This window comes from Pygocentrus nattereri, chromosome 19 (genome assembly GCF_015220715.1).
Source record: "Pygocentrus nattereri isolate fPygNat1 chromosome 19, fPygNat1.pri, whole genome shotgun sequence".
NCBI lineage: Eukaryota > Metazoa > Chordata > Actinopteri > Characiformes > Serrasalmidae > Pygocentrus > Pygocentrus nattereri.
Window position 1 is genome coordinate 10752786 of NC_051229.1, and position 17266 is coordinate 10770051.

Genomic DNA, 17266 nt, shown 5'->3' on the forward strand with positions numbered 1-17266 from the left:
TTGAACTTGCTCCCTGATCCTGTCTCTCTCCACTAGTATGTAATTCAACTGTTCTGTTCTAACTAAAGGGTGCCTTTAAAAAAAGAAATATAACTTAAAATGGTTTCCTCCCACAGCCCAAAGACATGCAGTTAGGCCAATTGGACATGCTACATTGTCCCTGGGTGTGAGCATGTGTGAGATTGTGTGTGGCTGTCTGTCTGCCCTGCGATGGACTGGTGACCTGTCCAGGGTGTTTGCTGCCTTCCGCCCAATGACCGCTGGGATAGGCTCCAGCTACCCATCCCACCCCCCCCCACCCCCCCCCCCCCACCCCCCCCCCCCCCCCCGCGACCCTGACAGAGAAGGGGCTTAGAAAATGTGTGTGTGTGTGTGTTTTATTAGAGCAGATTAGTTTACCAAGGCAGGGAAGACAGGAGCAATAAGTAGATATTCTCATCCTCTTTATTTGCTCTGCTGACCAGAACAAGCTGCTTCACAATATTTTGTTTAATGTACTATCAAGTTTATTTCCCCTAACTGTGTGTCATTTTATGTATTATCACCCTGTACATACTAGACTCATGTACAAATGTGGTTTAATTACAGTAAATGAACACCAAGCCTTTCTTAAGAAGAAAGTTTTATCTTAAAACCCACTTTCATTCTGACATTCACCAATGTTTCTCATTTGGGATTTGTTCTGAGGTAAGAACACAAACGTGTGACTAGTTATTCAGTGTAAGAACACATCATGAATCACATCAAGGACCTTTCTTAAGAGCAAGAAAGGTCAGTGAATGAGGCCCATTGTTTAAAAGGGAGGCATTTCCCCCTTATATTCCAGAGGGCCGTAATCCAGCACTGTTTCATGATTTTCTTGCACAAATGAACCTGATTCAGCTCATTTAATGACTAGGCTTACTAGGTAAAAAGCAGGGAAATTACAAGGGAATATTGTTTTACAATAGTCTTGAGAGAAGCCTTTGGCCTAAAAAGTATTTTTCAGAATGGTGGGGCTGGGTGTTGTAAGGCAAAACAGTGCCCAAAGAAAACTTATTTTGTCATACTTATCAACTTACTTTTTATCAACATTACAATTAAAAACTCACAAGATACACAGAAGTTCAAAGAAAATATGAGTCTGCATGTTTCTCTACAATTCACATTTAATCACTCTGAATGACTTCATTCACATCTTAATGACTGAATTCTGCATTCTGGAAAATCAGTCAAATTCCCTTTTAACACTTTACGCAATCACCAGTGAGGGAAAATGCAGCATTTCAAATATATCTAACACTAGTTTTGCAATTACAGTCAAAAGGGATGCCTGCAGCAATGAAATTCACAATAGGCTACCACCTCTGTTTACCAATAGGAACACAATTGAACCACAATTCAAAAGCAGTGTCTGATTTTCATTATTTGATTTTCAGTAAATTTTTATTTATTATTACTTTTGTCAGTTTCAAGTTATTTCAGTGACCATTGTGGGTTTTTCTCCCCACAGCTCCATCCAGTACCTATGGGGTGAGTTATATTGAGTTTGTGATTCAGAATTAATCATCCAATATACCTGACCAATACCTGACCTAATTAATGGTTGTGTGGCTGCAATAAAATCATCAGAGCAATATTCCAACATCTAGTGTAAAGCTGTCCCAGAAGAGTAGAGGCTGTTACTGCAGCAAAGTGGAGAAAACACATTATTAATACTCTTGATTTAGATGTCTACAGAATTTTAGAAATATAGTGTACCACATATCACCAGGCCAAACAGACATCTGAGGCATTAAAACATCTCAGCTTCACTACAATTATGATTATACATCAGTTACTTCCTTACAGTCAGTTTGAAAAGGGTTTATATATGATACCTATACTTTACCCCACCATACCTTCGTCAATCCGCTGACTACTGGTTGCTTAGTAACAAAAATGGCCTCTGTAAATAACACACCACTTATGATGGAACTACTTCTTTGGCAGATACATTTGTCAACAATTGAAGGAAAAGTCAATGCTTCCTCACTTTTCTTAGCTGCTGTTTAAAAGCAATATTGCTTTATAGTCCTATATGGAACACTCAAGGTTGAATCTCCACAATGATTTACAGCTTCCAAATCACAGCCGTGATGTAATTTACAAACCAGACTCCCTCTCATGCTCTAGCAGGTGACTTAAGGATGAATGTACTGCGTGTGATGAAACAGAAAACATGTCCTGACATTAATATACACTCACTGAGCACTTTATTAGGAACCCTAAACTAATACTAGGTAGGGCCCCCCTTTGCTCTCAAAACAGCCTCAGTCCTTTGTGGCATAGATTCCACAAGATGTTGGAACCTTTGAGATTCCAGCCCATGCTGACATGACCACGTCATGCATTTCCTGCAGATTTTCCAGGTGCACTTTCATGCTACGAATCTTCAGTTCTGCCACACCCCAGAAGTGCCCAGTTAGATTCAGATATTGTGACTTGAAGGCCACTGAAGCATACCTAACTCATGCTCATGAAACTATTTTGAGATGACTTTTGTTTTATGAGAAGGTGCATTATTAGGCTTAAGGCAGCCATTAGAAGATGTCAGAAACAATTCTCAAACAGGCTTTGGCATTCAAGTGATAACTGATGGGTATTAAAGGTGTGCCAAAGTGTGCCGAATGTGCTAAGAAAGCATTCCACACAACATTACACCACCCCCACCAGCCTGGACTGTTGACATAACGCAGGTTGGGTCTATGGATTCATGCTGTTGGCGCCTAATTCTGACCCTACCATCTGTGTGCCTCAGCAGAAATCAAGATTCATCAGGCCAGGCTACATTTCACCTGTCTTCAGTTGTCCAGTTTTGGAATTCTGCTGTTGTAGCCCATCCTCCACAAAGTTTGACGTGTTGTGCATTCTGAGATGCTTTACTGCTCACCACAGTTGTACAGAGTGGCTATGTGAGTTAGCGTAGCCTTTATGTCAGCTCAAACAAGTATGGCCATTCTGTGTTGACCTCTCTCATCAACAAGGTGTTGCCATTGCCAGAACTGGCACTCACTGCATGTTTTTTATTTATTACACCTTTCTGAGTAAACTCCAGAGACTTCTAGGTGAGACAATTTCAAGAGATCAACAGTAGAAACACTCAAACCAGCCCATCTGGCACCAGCAATCATGCCACGGTCAAAATCCCTGCTATGACATGTGTCCCCATTCTGATAGTTGATGTGAACATTACCTGAAGCTACTGGCCTGTATTTGCATGAGTTCATGCCCTGCAATGCTGCCACATAATTGGCTGATTAGACCAGTGCATGATTTGCATGTAGGTGTACATGTGCTCCTAATAAGTACTCGGGGAGCGTAATTATGAGTAGGTCCAACCTTCACCTTTCAGAACAGCTTGGTTCTTCTTGGAATTATTCTTTAGGTCTGGAAGTGTGTCCGGTGGGATACTACTTCATGGGCCAGATATAGCAACTTATTTTAAATGGGCCTTTTTCAAATATTGGACATACATTTCAGCTATATATATCAAACCATACAAACATATATGTGAAACATATATTTAACAACCTCTCCTTGGATCACCACCTTATCGTGGTGGAGGGGTTTGCGTGCTTGAATGATCTTAGGAGCTATGTTGTCTGGAGCAAAAGCTCCTGGTAGGGTCTCCCATGGCAAACTGGTCCTAGGTGACAGGTCAGACAAAGTGTGATCCATAATAACCCCTATGAAGACACAAAAACAGGACTTGTGTACCCTGCCCGGAACAGGGTTACTGGGGCCCCACCCTGGAGCCAGGCCTGGGGGAGGGGCTCGCCAGCGAGCGTCTGGTGGCCGGGCATTTACTCATGGTGCCTGGCCGGGCCCAGCCCGAAGGAGTTACATGAGTCCCCCCTCCCATTGACCCACCACCAATGGGAGGGGCAGTAGTAGGGGTTCGGTGCGTTGTGGATCGGGCAGTGTCCGAAGGCGTGGGCCTTGGCGTTCTGATCCTCGGTTGCTGAAACTGGCTTTTGGAACTTGGAACGTTACATCACTGGCGGGGAAGGAGCCTGAGTTGGTGCGCGAGGTTCAGGGATACCGGCTAGATATAGTCGGGCTCACCTCAACACACATCTTGGGCTCTGGGTCCAATCTCCTTGAGAGGGGCTGGACTTTATTCTTTTCTGGAGTTGCCCATGGTGAGAGGCGGCGGGCAGGTGTGGGCTTTCTCATAGCCCCGTGACTCGGTGCCTGTATGTTGGGGTTTTCTCCGGTGGACGAGAGGGTAGCTTCCCTACGCCTTCGGGTTGGGGAACGGCTCCTAACTGTTGTCTGTGCTTATGCACCGAACAGCAGTTCAGAGTACCCAGCCTTCTTAGAGTCCTTGGGAAGGGTGCTTGAAAGTGCTCCTCCTGGAGACTCTATTGTCCTACTGGGGGACTTCAACACTCACGTGGGCAATGACAGTGAGACCTGGAGGGGTGTGATTGGGAGGAATGGCCTCTCTGATCTGAACCCGAGTGGTGTTCAGTTTTTGGACTTCTGTGCAAACCACAGTTTGTCCATCACGAACACCATGTTTGAACACAAGGATGTCCATAAGTGCACATGGCACCAGGACACCCTAGGCCGCAGTTCAATGATTGACTTTGTAGTCGTGTCATCGGACTTGCGGCCATGTGTTTTGGACACTCGGGTAAAGAGAGGAGCTGAGCTGTCAACTGATCACCACCTGGTGGTGAGTTGGATCAGGTGGTGGGGGAAGATGCCGGTCAGACCAGGCAAGCCCAAACGCATAGTGAGGGTTTGCTGGGAACGTCTAGCAGAAGAACCTGTCAGATTGATCTTCAACTCACACCTCCGTCAGAACTTTGACCAGATATCGGGGGAGGTGGGGGACATTGACTCAGAATGGGCCATGTTCCGTTCCTCCATTGCTGAAGCGGCTGACTGTAGCTGTGGCCGTAAGGTAGTTGGTGCCTGTCAGGGCGGTAATCCTCGAACCCGGTGGTGGACACCCCAGGTGAGAGATGCCGTCAAGCTGAAGAAGGAGTCCTACCGGGCATGGTTGGCCTGTGGGACACCAGAGGCAGCTGGCAGGTATTGACAGGCCAAGCGATCTGCGGCTTCAGTTGTTGCCAAGGCAAAAACCCGTGTATGGGAGGAGTTTGGTGAGGCCTTGGAAACTGACTTTAAGTCAGCTCCGAAAAGATTCTGGCAAACCGTCAGGCGACTCAGAAGGGGAAAGCAGTGTGCCACTAGCACTGTATATAGTGGAGATGGTGTGCTGCTGACTTCGACTGAAGACGTCATTGGGCGGTGGAAGGAATACTTTGAGGACCTTCTCAATCCCACCGACACGTTCTCCAGTGAGGAGGCTGAGTCTGGGGACATGGGAATAGGCTTGTCCATTACTGAGGCCGAAGTCGCTAAGGTAGTTAAGAAGCTCCTTGGTGGCAAGGCTCCAGGGGTGGATGAGATCCGCCCTGAGTTCCTCAAGGCTCTGGATGTTGTGGGGCTGTCTTGGCTGACACGCCTTTTCAACATTGCGTGGACATCGGGGGCAGTGCCACTGGATTGGCAGACTGGGGTGGTGGTGCCTCTTTTTAAAAAAGGGGACCGGAGGGTGTGTTCCAACTACAGGGGAATCACACTCCTCAGCCTCCCTGGCAAGGTCTATGCAGGGGTACTGGAGAAGAGAGTCCGGCTTATAGTCGAACCTCGGATCCAGGAGGAACAGTGCGGGTTCCGCCCTGGTCGTGGAACACTGGACCAACTCTTCACCCTCTCCAGGATTCTGGAGGGTTCATGGGAGTTTGCCCAACCAGTCCACATGTGCTTTGTGGATCTGGAGAAGGCATTCGACTGTGTTCCCCGGGGTATTCTGTGGGAGGTGCTTCGGGAGTACGGGGTACATGGCTCTTTGCTACCAACCATTCAGGCCCTGTACAAACAAAGCTGGAGTTTGGTTCGCATAGCCGGCAGTAAGTCAGACTCGTTCCCAGTGAGAGTTGGACTCCGTCAGGGCTGCCCTTTGTCACCGATTCTATTCATAATTTTTATGGATAGAATTTCTAGGCACAGTCAAGGGATGGAGGGTGTCCGGTTTGGTGACCTCAGGGTTACATCACTGCTGTTTGCAGATAATGTGGTCCTATTGCGGACATCAGGCCGCGAACTTCAGGTTTCGCTGGATCGGTTTGCAGCCGAGTGTGAAGCAGCTGGGATGAGAATCAGTACCTCTAAATCCGAGACCATGGTTCTCAGGCGGAAAAGGGTGGAGAGCCCTCTCTGAGTCGGGGATAGGCTCTTGCCTCAAGTGGAGGAGTTCAAGTATCTCGGGGTCTTGTTCACGAGTGATGGTACAAGGGAGCGGGAGATTGACAGGCGGATTGGTGCTGGGTCAGCAGTGATGCGGGCTCTTTACCGGTCTGTTGTGGTAAAGAAAGAGCTGAGCCATAAGGCAAAGCTCTCGATTTACCGGTCGATCTACGTTCCCACCCTCACCTATGGTCATGAGCTTTGGGTAATGACCAAAAGAATAAGATCGCGAATACAAGCGGCCGAAATGAGTTTCCTCCGCAGGGTGTCTGGACTCTCCCTTAGAGATAGGGTGAGAAGTTCAGTCATCCGGGAGGGACTCGGAGTAGAGCCGCTGCTTCTTCACGTCGAGAGGAGCCAGCTGAGGTGGTTCGGGCATCTGGTTAGGATGCCTCCTGGACGCCTCCCTAGGATGCTGCCCCCGCGTCCCGAACCCCGGACAAGCGGAAGATAATGGATGGATGGATGGATGGATATATTTAACAATATATGACAGAAAACATTATATATAAGCAGAAGACATATATTACTCTTATATCTTAGCATTGTGTTATATAACATGAGGGTTTTCTTTGTCCAACATGCACAAGACTGTATGCATATTAATATGAATGTAAATTGCTCAACAGATTAAAAAAAAGTTTCATTTTGGTCATATTTCTTTTAAGTAAGAGTATTTAGATCTTTATTTCTTACACATATTTCTAATGACATAAAATTAGTGTAAAAAAAGACAAACATTTAAATAATTTAATAATTATGCTCCCAATATTAAGCACATATGTCCAGTTTCTGATACATACATATATGAACGCAACATATATGTACATACAATTTGAAGTATATGCCTGACCCTTTATGATATATCTGAATATATGGCCATACGTCAGGTCTGGGAAGTTGCCTTTGTGAGTGTGATTTAGTTTCCATTATTTAGTTACGTGTTTTATTTTATCCGCCCGGGTGTAAAGGTGAATTAAACACATAGCAAAACGTTCATCTTACCGTGTGTAAAAGAGGCCTAGTAACGTTAGTTGGTGACTGATTTGAAGATAAATTGGTGACAAAATTTGCATTTTTAAAAAATACGTTTATAAAATACCCTATTTATTTCAAAATATAATACTGTAAAGGATAAAAATGAAAGCTACCAAATATGTTTCAATAAAAATTACAATAAGTGTTCTGATTTCGAACTTTTATTTTGGAAAAAGGTGACTTTTAGTAAGCAGCGCTGGATCTAAAGCTCTTTGGAAATCTCAGACTTCACTCTTGCTATCACGGCTAGCAAAACAGCTAGCCGAGCCCTGAGACTGGCCGAATTCTCACAGGATTTTCCAAGATGTTTTTAGGGGCACAGACTGAACGCCGTGGAGAGGGTTTGGTGTCTTCTCATATGTAGGTGCCCAGACTCGGTTCAGAGCGCCAGCGAAGTGTTGGTAAGTGATGGTATGAGATTTATGTAGCCGAGCCAGCCCGGTTGTAGCCATGCTAGCTAAAGGTTTGAGCTCGCCTAGTTAGCTAGGTTAGGTTCGGTTCGCAACAGTAGCGACCGTCGTGTATTTTCTAGCCAACGCTGAAACGATTTAAAGAGTTTTTAGCATGTTCGGCGAAAATTTAGGAAAATAAATCATTCATTTGTGCGACAGGAGAAAAATCACATATGCGGCTGAGTTGGGAGCTTATTATTTTAGCCAGGTCATTTAGTCGATTTTACCAGCTGGCCGCGGCTCGTTAAACTGACTTTCTGGTGGCGACATCAGTACACACGTAAAAATAAGGGTTCTTTAGTAAAGGCAGAAGGTCTGTTTAGAAACACGAGTTCTATATAGAACAATTCCATGCTTAAATGGTTCTTTGCGAGGTGAAATGGTTCTTCGGATTGATGGAAAATGTGTTGTGTGGGTCTGTAGGTTATAGAACCTGTATGAAAATGGCTCTGTATAGAACCAAAAAGGGTTGTCACATTCACCCTCAATCCGAAGAACCATTTTAACATGCAAAAGCATGGGAAGGTTCTGTATAGAACCATTGCCTTTACTATAACCTTTTGAATTGTCTTTTTAAAATAGATATCGTTATTGAAACTGTAGACTCAGCGGAACAGTTTAGCATTAGGCTGTCAGATAGTCTAGAAGTCCTGCTCATCATATTTGCGTGAAAAGAGTGGAAATGGTCAGTCAAGTCTCGCCAAAAACAAAACGGCTAATCCGACGGATGAACTAAATGTGAGAACTTGAGCTTCAGTAGCTGCGTTACATCTTTACAAGCCCAGTGTTGCAGTCATTGTGTTAATCTGTCAGTCACAGTGCACAGGCTTATGTGAGAATACTGTTTAAATGTGTGACTTTGTTGTTGTTGTTGTGTGTTTTATGTATTTTTATGTGTCTGGTTGCGTTTCACTTACCATATCTATATATTTCCATACAACGTAGTTGTATATAATGTGTATAAATGTAATGAATCACAAAGAATTTGTCGTCATTTTTGATGTACAACATCTAGGTTTAAATTTTGGGTTATTCAGTAGATCACAAATACGAACAGACTTACTTGATCAATATGATGTACATAAGGGAACATTTTGGACAAAATAGAATAAATTGAAGAATCACTACATCTGTTGTGAAATGTTTACTGCAGTGGTCCTACAGTGGTGCCTCAGTGTCTCTATAGTGAGATGTTCTGTTTAAAGATAAAAAAAGATCTCCTGAAACATTACAGCTGCTTTGGGGTGGATTTTTTTTTTGGAGTTGGGCTGTTTCAGTTTTTTAAAAATGTATTTATTTATTTTGGATATCTGGCAAGCTGTTTTACTGGGAGGAAGCCAGATTTTATACCTTATAACTGTAACAGGTCAACTGTCTTCAGATCATCATTACAGTGCAGAGAATGGATATAAGTGATAGAAATGACTTGTCAGATAAGGAGGACAACAAGCTAAAGTTAGCAAGATGGTTTACTTCAGTTTGGCTCTTTTCTCTGGCAGGTAAGGTAAAAAAAGTGGGGTATACTTTGTGCTGAATAAAGATAAAATTGTTGACATGAGGCAAGAGTTATACTACCTATGCTTTGGTTGTATTTATTGATTGGTTGACTCTACAAGGGTTCCAAAAGGTTGAATGACATATTTGTGAAATGTGTGTGATTTACTGTAGAAAGAGAACAGTAATGATGAAAGAAAACATGAAAAATATGTAAAATTGTGAATTGTCACCAATTTGAGGCTGAGGGATTCAGTGCTGTTTAAATGGACCTTTGTTGTCCTGCTGATGTGATGAAGGTTGCTTTTTTCCCTCTTCAGTCTGTTCCAGCTTTTCTCCAGGGTGGCAGAAGATGAACGGCCTGTCCGTCAGCGAGTTATGTGGCCTGTTTTGCTGCCCTCCATGCCCAAGCCGAATCGCCGCAAAGCTGGCCTTCCTGCCTCCAGAGCCCACCTACAGCTTACTGCCGGACCTGGACTCCACCCCAACCGTGCCCACCAACCTGGGGGCCCCCGGACTGCGGTCCCGAATGGGAGGAGGAGGAGGAGGAGGGGGAGGGTTTGGGGATAGGGGTGGAGAGGGCAGGTGGAAGCTCCAACTGTCTGATCGAGCGGAATTCCAGTATTCCCAACGGGAGCTTGATGGAACAGAGGTGTTCCTCACCCGCTCCAGTCGAGGCAACAAAGTGGGATGCATGTACATCCGCTGTGCCCCCTCAGCCAGGTACAAGTCAGCTTTTGTGCCGCTTTCTACTGGCTTTGCTTGCAAAATCAATGAGGTCATGAAGGACTTTAATCCTGAAGATGTATGCTACCTCCCAGATAATTTTTAAAATTGACAAAAATGTATTTTACACCATTTGAAATCTGCCCTTAACATTTTATGAATGTTTCCAGAAGAATGGACCAGCAGAGATGGTCCAAAAGTAAATAAAATCTTACATTGATTTACATTGTTTGTTTAAAAATGTTTTTTTTTCCTTCTCCTATTAACTTACCAGTTCAGTGATGTAAGGTCATGTTAAGACTAAATGTATGTCATAGATATGCAGCTATTTAGACATACAGTATGTGGGATGTATAAACGGATTCACCACGGTCATTTCCCATTTTATCAGATGCATCTATCGTATAGGTGCAGTTTGTAGGTTTACAGGTAAAACTGTAGCCTGTCTGTTGCTGCACAATTTATCAGTTCCCGCTGTCCTGACCATCAACAGAAAGGGGCTACTTCAACAACCCTGCTGTGACTGATGCACATTCTGACACCACAAATTCCACCACCATGGCAGTGTCAGTGTCAGTGTTGGACTGAGAAAAATCTACCACTCATGTAAAATATGGTTAGCCGTGGGCCTGTGGTGGTCCTTTGCCTGTGTTGAATGAGAGAGAGTAGTTGATAAATTGTGCATCAACTACAAAGTGCACCTATATGGTAGTGGTATAAAAAGACCTATGAGTGTGAGTGATTCATATGGTGTTTCTGTTTAGTTTATCCGCTTTTCATACATAGACAAGTGCTGCTCCTTTCACAAGTTACCAAACAGAAAATGCAAAAGTGTTTTTTGGTGTTTTTGAACTTTGGAACTGTGCGGGCTTCAGTTTGCATCACAATCTTGGGCCAAAAATGATTCTTAAATGGTAGAATGCGCATCAGTGGACACTCTCTCTATGGCTTAAGATGATCTTAACTGAAAGATGCTTATGGGAAAGCTAGGCCCAGTATAGTTTGGCCTAAATAGTGCTATAACTACTCTTTGTAATGTACATGTAAATACAAAAACTTTACTTACTGCTTTATTATTTATTCCTTTTTCCATTTTTTGCATTCAGCTTTCAGCACCCAGCATTACCACAGTTTTGACACTTGCCTCATTATATGTGTATAAATTTCCTTATGGCTGTCCTTGCAGGTTTACTGTGCTGTTCTCCCATGGTAACGCTGTGGATCTGGGTCAGATGAGTAGCTTCTACATTGGACTCGGCACTCGCATCAATTGCAACATATTCTCCTATGACTACTCTGGGTATGGAGCCAGCACAGGGAAGCCGTCAGAGAAGAACCTCTATGCGGACATAGACGCTGCCTGGCATGCACTACGCACAAGGTATGTTAAACTGTGGAGCTGAGTTTGGATTTTCAAACAAATTGCACTTGTAGCTTGTTTTAGTTGCTGGGATTATGGCTTTTAGCGCATAAATCCTACAGAAGGCCAGTTTTTATTTTATGCTTATTTGAGCATCTGCTTCTAGTCTGAGACAGTGATTCAGATTCAGGCGGTGCTGTTATGTTACCCGTGGAGTACATACATGTAAGGTCATATGTAAAGGTTTAAACACTTCTGCATATGAATTTTCTAAGTAAAAAGTTAGGACATACATGACTAGATACAGTCATATGCAAAAGTGAAAATAAATACACATCCTCTTTCTTTCTGCAAATTTTAGTGCAGAGTTTTTTATTTCTTGGCTTTAACAAAATAAAATAAAACATAAAAATAAGGTGTCTTAAATTTTACACCAGCCACATTTTGTTTTTTGTCTTTTTTTAACAGTATGTAAGTTCAGCAAGTAAACAGTAATTGGTCATGTATACTTCCTTTCATGTGCTGCTCTGTGGGTAGGCAAGCATGAGATCAACTTTGTGACTCTAGTGTTCAGAGAAGCAAAAATGGACTGATACTGAGCACAATGATATACAAAGCCTGTGGCTTTTTTTAAAACAATAATCCTCATTAATCTCTTCCTTTAATTAATCTCCAGATATGGCATCAGCCCTGAGAATATAATCCTCTATGGCCAGAGTATTGGCACGGTGCCCACAGTGGACCTGGCATCACGGTATGAGTGTGCTGCCGTGGTGCTTCACTCCCCCCTCACCTCGGGCATGAGGGTGGCCTTCCCTGACACCAAGAAGACCTACTGCTTTGACGCCTTTCCAAAGTTAGTACGCACCTGCTGCAGAACCTGGTTTTCCATAATTCCCTTGCCTGGCTTGTTTGCTAATTTTATAAGGTGCCAGACGGAAATTAGGAAGGAGGGCTGGTCAGGCTGGCCATAATAATCTTATCACAATATAGTTATCTATAATTTTCCATATCAGATTGAGGAACAGAACAGAAACGTTTAATTGGAAATAGTTAAAACATTAATTAAAATGTATGACTGATGGTTGATTATTGTTTTTTTTGCCCAGTTGTTTCTTTTTTCTTTTCACTTCATTATTGCATTCAGATTTAATACATGCAATTTATATTATGTTTCTCTCTCTCTCTCTCTCTCTCTCTCTCTCTCTCTCTCTCTCTCTCTCTCTCACTCTTGCTCTTTCTCAGCATTGAGAAGGTGTCTAAGATCACGTCTCCGGTGTTGATCATCCATGGGACTGAGGATGAGGTGATTGATTTCTCTCACGGTCTGGCTCTGTTTGAGCGCTGCCCCAAGGCTGTGGAGCCACTGTGGGTGGAGGGAGCTGGCCATAATGACATCGAGCTCTACAGCCAGTACCTGGAGCGTCTGCGTCGCTTCATCAGCCAGGAAGTGGCAGCTCAGTACACCTGAAGATTCACACCAGCAGCAGATCCCAGGCTTCTGAACACAGGCAACTTCCATGATCCTCGAGGTCAGTATGAAATGACCTAGCCACCAATTGTAATGAAGACACCTGTGCAAATCGGAGGACCTGTGTTTACTCACACTTACCCTGAGGGGTGAGGAAGAACAATGTGGATGGTTTTTATAGAGCTTTAGAATATCCTACAATGTAAATGCCAATCTTGGATCGGGACCTTGTAGCCCAGAAGAAACGTCACCATGAAACTTGCTTGTGTTGTCTTCTTGTTTCTTCTGATCAAGGCTCCTGCTAGAAGGCTGCCATAGGTTCTTCATAGGTTTTCAAAGGCTCTTTAATTTTTTTTTTCTGTGTTTTGTTTTCAGACAATATTTTGGGCCAGAAGACAATTTCATTTGGCCCACAGGACCTTTTTTTTTTTTTTTTTTTTTCCTCCTCCTCCCCCCCATCTTCTCTCTCCCTTCCCTCCTGTGGACAAGCTCTCTCTGCTGGACAGATTGGGTGTCTTTGTGTGTGGTTGCCTGACCCTCATGGAGACCATTGTATGGGTCAGACATGTGTATATGTATTGAGTTAAGGACAGAAAATTGTTTGTTCTCATGCACTTGTTTTTCCCCTATTCAATTTTTCATTAGTCATTTCATTTGTCTTTTGATAGGTGAACAACATTCAGAGTGGAAGGGCTCATGAAAAAGTGTGAAATTTACCTGCCCTGCTAATATTTGTATTTTTTCACACCAGGTTGCTAAAACTAGCATTTAGCCAGCGAGCAGTATAGCTTTCATTACTGTGAAAATGACAACAAGGAGACCTTAGTTGGGAAAATTGAATTGGTTCCATTTATTAATGCGTCCTGCCTGTCTGCTGGTGGGTGTGTATGCGGCAAAAATGCTGCCCTCTTTGGAAGTGAATAGAACTCTAAACAAACGGAATAGAATGATTAATTATGAACGAAACGACATCCCGTTTTTCACAACAGTGGTTAAAATTTTGTGAAGGTAGATTTAGTCTGTGTTTTTCTGCAGTGATTTCCCCCGTTATTGGGTTATTTGTCTTTTTCCCCACTCCTCTCCTGTGTTCAGCTCTCTGGTATGAGGAATCAGACTGCAGTACTGTCCTCCAGACTGTTTTCTCTTCTGTATATATTTCTCTCTAAATGCTCTTTTCTCTCTGACTGTGTCCTCTTACTGTCTCACTGTGACATCCTGACAAATTCCACAGAGAAACTGGGCACAATGTAAATCACTGTACACTCACTACACGTACACAGCTCAGCACCACACAGCACAAATCACACCAGTTCTCTCTCTCCTGCTCTATTTCCTGCTCTCTTTTTAGTTTCTTTCTCTTTCTCTTTTTCTCTCTCACCTTCTTTCTCTCTCTGTTTCATTTTATTTCTCTCATTATTGTGGGTTTTTCCCTTTTATTTTTTTCACTTGTTCTTTTTCTTATTCTTTCTTTTTCTTTCTTTCCCTTGGATCCTTCTTTTAAATTTTTTTCCTTTTTCTCTTTTTGTCCATCATTTTCTCTTTCTCGTATTCTCTCTTGCTTTCTTTTTCTCACTATTCTCTCTCACTTCTCATTTCTTCTTATTTCTCATTTCTGTCTCGTGTTTCTCTCTCTCTCTCTCTCTCTCTCTCTCTCTCTCTCTCTCTCTCTCTCTCTCTCTCACTCTATCTCTTTCTTTCTTTCTCTCTCTCTCTCTCTCTCTCTCTCTCTCTCTCTCTCTCTGTGTGTGTGTAATATTTTGATGTGGATCAACTAGCCATCTCAGCCTGGCTTTCAAAGCAGCCGTCCTTTGTGATCTCCACGTTCATGTTTGTGGACTTTTAGAGAGGTTGTGAGAGGTTGTTTTCGATATAAACGCATGCCAGGTCACAAAAAAGCATTGCCAGTTTGTATAATATAATTTCTCCTTTTTGGTATTTCTTATTGCGAAAGGGTTTGTATATTAAGCTATTTATAATAGTAACATCTCTTGCGAATCACTCTGGATGTTCTAGATATGCTTTAACGTGTTCTGAGAGTGTTCCAATGAACTTGCAAATCTATTTTTCTAAGAGGTTAAGTAATATTTGCTATAACACAAAAGCCTTTGTCTAAACCAGAGCCATTCTTAAAGGAGCAAGGTGGTCAGTGCATGCATGTTTTAATGGTGTGGTTCAGACTTCTTGGGCTTCACCTGAGAATGAAATTCGCTCATTTGAGTCCAGTGAAAAGAAAAGGAATGGTCAGAATAGGGCTTTCAAATGGTCACAATCCTGATAAAAATGGTTTGTATTGATAACTGGATTTTACATTAGTCATACATTTGAAACTGGTTTTAAACACAATCACATAACTCACAGATTCTAATGATAACTTCAAAGTCGACCCGAGTACAAATTCCAAAGTATGACAGGTTCCTTAATCACTTTTCTTTCACAGCACCAAAGCAATAATGTCAAAAATGATGTCCAGATATCCGTGAATCTACAGAAGCAGATGTGTAAAGTAATAAATAAATGAAAACAAAACAAAAAAAAACCCTCAGATTTTAAATATAATAGATGTATTATCCCTTTTCTAGTTGCAGCTGTGTATAAGGATGTAATCATGTCTCCCTTATGATGTATGAAGCTTAATGGTCGTTTTTTTTTTTTCTTCACTTTTCCTTTTCTTAGCCGACGGATGTAAGTGCTGTAACGTAACTGATAATAAAGGAATGATTATATGGTTCAAAATTGTCTGTAATTTTCTTCTTTATTGGCATTATCACATTTATTAATAGTCTAATAGAAATAAATGGTTCAGGGTTTGGTAGACAGCACTGCACTATTCACTCTCACCCCTAGAGGGCGACCACGCTTTTTTATTCATAACTGAAATACTGCTGGACCCGCATTAAAGGAGATGAGTAGAACATTAATGACCGCTTCATGTGGGGTATGTCTTCATACTTACAGCTAGATCACACGTGCCTTCTTAATGTATATAGGTCAATTAAATTAGATCTCTTAGAGATGGAAAAAGCAGCTTTGATGTATGTGAGAGGGGTGGATTGTAATATAATGTGACAGCAGGCATCCAAACAAAAACGAAACAGAGACATCATATCACTACCATTTTAAAAGAACTGCACTGGCTGCCTATATCGTTCAGGGTGGGTTTTAAAGTTCTGCTGCTAGTTTTTAAGGCTCTAAATGATTTTAAAGCACCTACTAGCATCACAGTATGACTGTCTGTTTATGTTCCAGCACTGCAGATCTGCAGATACTGACCTTATGCACATACCTTCTGTACAAAACAGAAAACATGGAAAGACTCGTTCAGTTATTCTACTTCTAGACTGTAGAACTCCGTTCCCCCTTTTCTGTGGTGGGCAAAGTATACGAATCATGTGCTTGAGTTAAAGTAGAGATAACCACAGTAAAATATTACTCCAGTAAAAGTAGAAGTTCCTCCCTTTAGACCTCCACTTGAGTAAAAGTACAAAAGTTTTTGTCTTCAAATGTACTCAAGTATCAAAAGTAAAAGTACTTAAAGATTAATTATGGCTCTAATGTCCTTTTACTGTGTTTGTAACAAGACTTTTGCTTTATCAACTCATTTTAGGTGAAAATACTCCAGTGTCACTCTTGGTAAACCAGTCTTTTAATGGAACATCATTTATAAGTCTGAAGCTGATGTCTATTAAAATTTATCATAAGCACAAAACACTGAAGGCAGTTTCCATCAGGGAGAACCGAGTGGCTCTGAAATCATTTTTTTACAAACAAGCAAAATTTCAGTTTAAAATTTATTTACAACTTGGTCACAAGTTTAAGTTTTATAAAAATTTGCTTTAAACTCAGGATCACAAATGAGATTTCCTTTACTATATGACATCTGTAGGTCTCTGTTCATAAACATAAACTAGGCAAAACTAAATTACTGTAAAATGAAAGTGTATAAATTCAGAAAAAAGACACACAGTCACAACTTTTTATTAAACAGTCAAGTTCAGTGCTTAATTTTAAGAAGCATTGAGAAAAAGTTCTCCTGTGTGATTTTTAAATTGTGTCATTAAATTAATACTTGTATAACTGTTTGTCTGTAAAGCACTTTGAAAAGTACTATATAAAAATGATTATTATTATCATCTTTGAGTTGCTTGTCCTTAATAATTGTGGCAGACGTATCACTGCAGCTCAAACAATCTTAGCTAGTTTTTGCCGCCCTGGTTGTGTGCTTGATTCCTGGAATAGATTTCTTGATTTTTGAATTGCACACAAATCCAAATGGCTTGATCAGAGATGCACAGCTGTGTCTCCGCATGCATATGGAATGAAATGAGAAGCAAAAAGCCTGTGTAGTGTGTTAATGCTAAGATGTATTTATTGTGAATCAAAAGCTAATGATTGTAACTGCAGTTGGCTCACTTTCTCTTCTTGTTAGCTACGTTATTAAAT

General features: G+C 42.0%; 1 protein-coding gene across 1 annotated transcript; it reads left to right on the forward strand.

Annotated features, from left to right (window-relative positions):
* The first annotated feature begins 7560 nt into the window (after positions 1-7560).
* On the forward strand, positions 7561-13088 carry abhd17aa (abhydrolase domain containing 17A, depalmitoylase a). Its single transcript, XM_017707448.2, has 5 exons — positions 7561-7724; positions 9590-9992; positions 11182-11376; positions 12032-12211; positions 12601-13088. Exons 2-5 carry the CDS (start codon positions 9622-9624, stop codon positions 12824-12826), a joined length of 972 nt encoding a protein of 323 aa, XP_017562937.1. The 5' UTR covers positions 7561-7724; positions 9590-9621; the 3' UTR covers positions 12827-13088.
* The last annotated feature ends 4178 nt before the right edge of the window (positions 13089-17266 follow it).

Excerpts from the sequence above, each read along its gene's own strand:
- abhd17aa (XM_017707448.2), top strand. The coding sequence starts at position 9,622 with ATGAACGGCCTGTCCGTCAGCGAGTTATGTGGCCTGTTTTGCTGCCCT. Across the intron at positions 11,377-12,031 it reads TGGCATGCACTACGCACAAG|ATATGGCATCAGCCCTGAGA; the intron begins GTATGTTAAACT and ends ATTAATCTCCAG. Across the intron at positions 12,212-12,600 it reads TGCTTTGACGCCTTTCCAAA|CATTGAGAAGGTGTCTAAGA; the intron begins GTTAGTACGCAC and ends GCTCTTTCTCAG.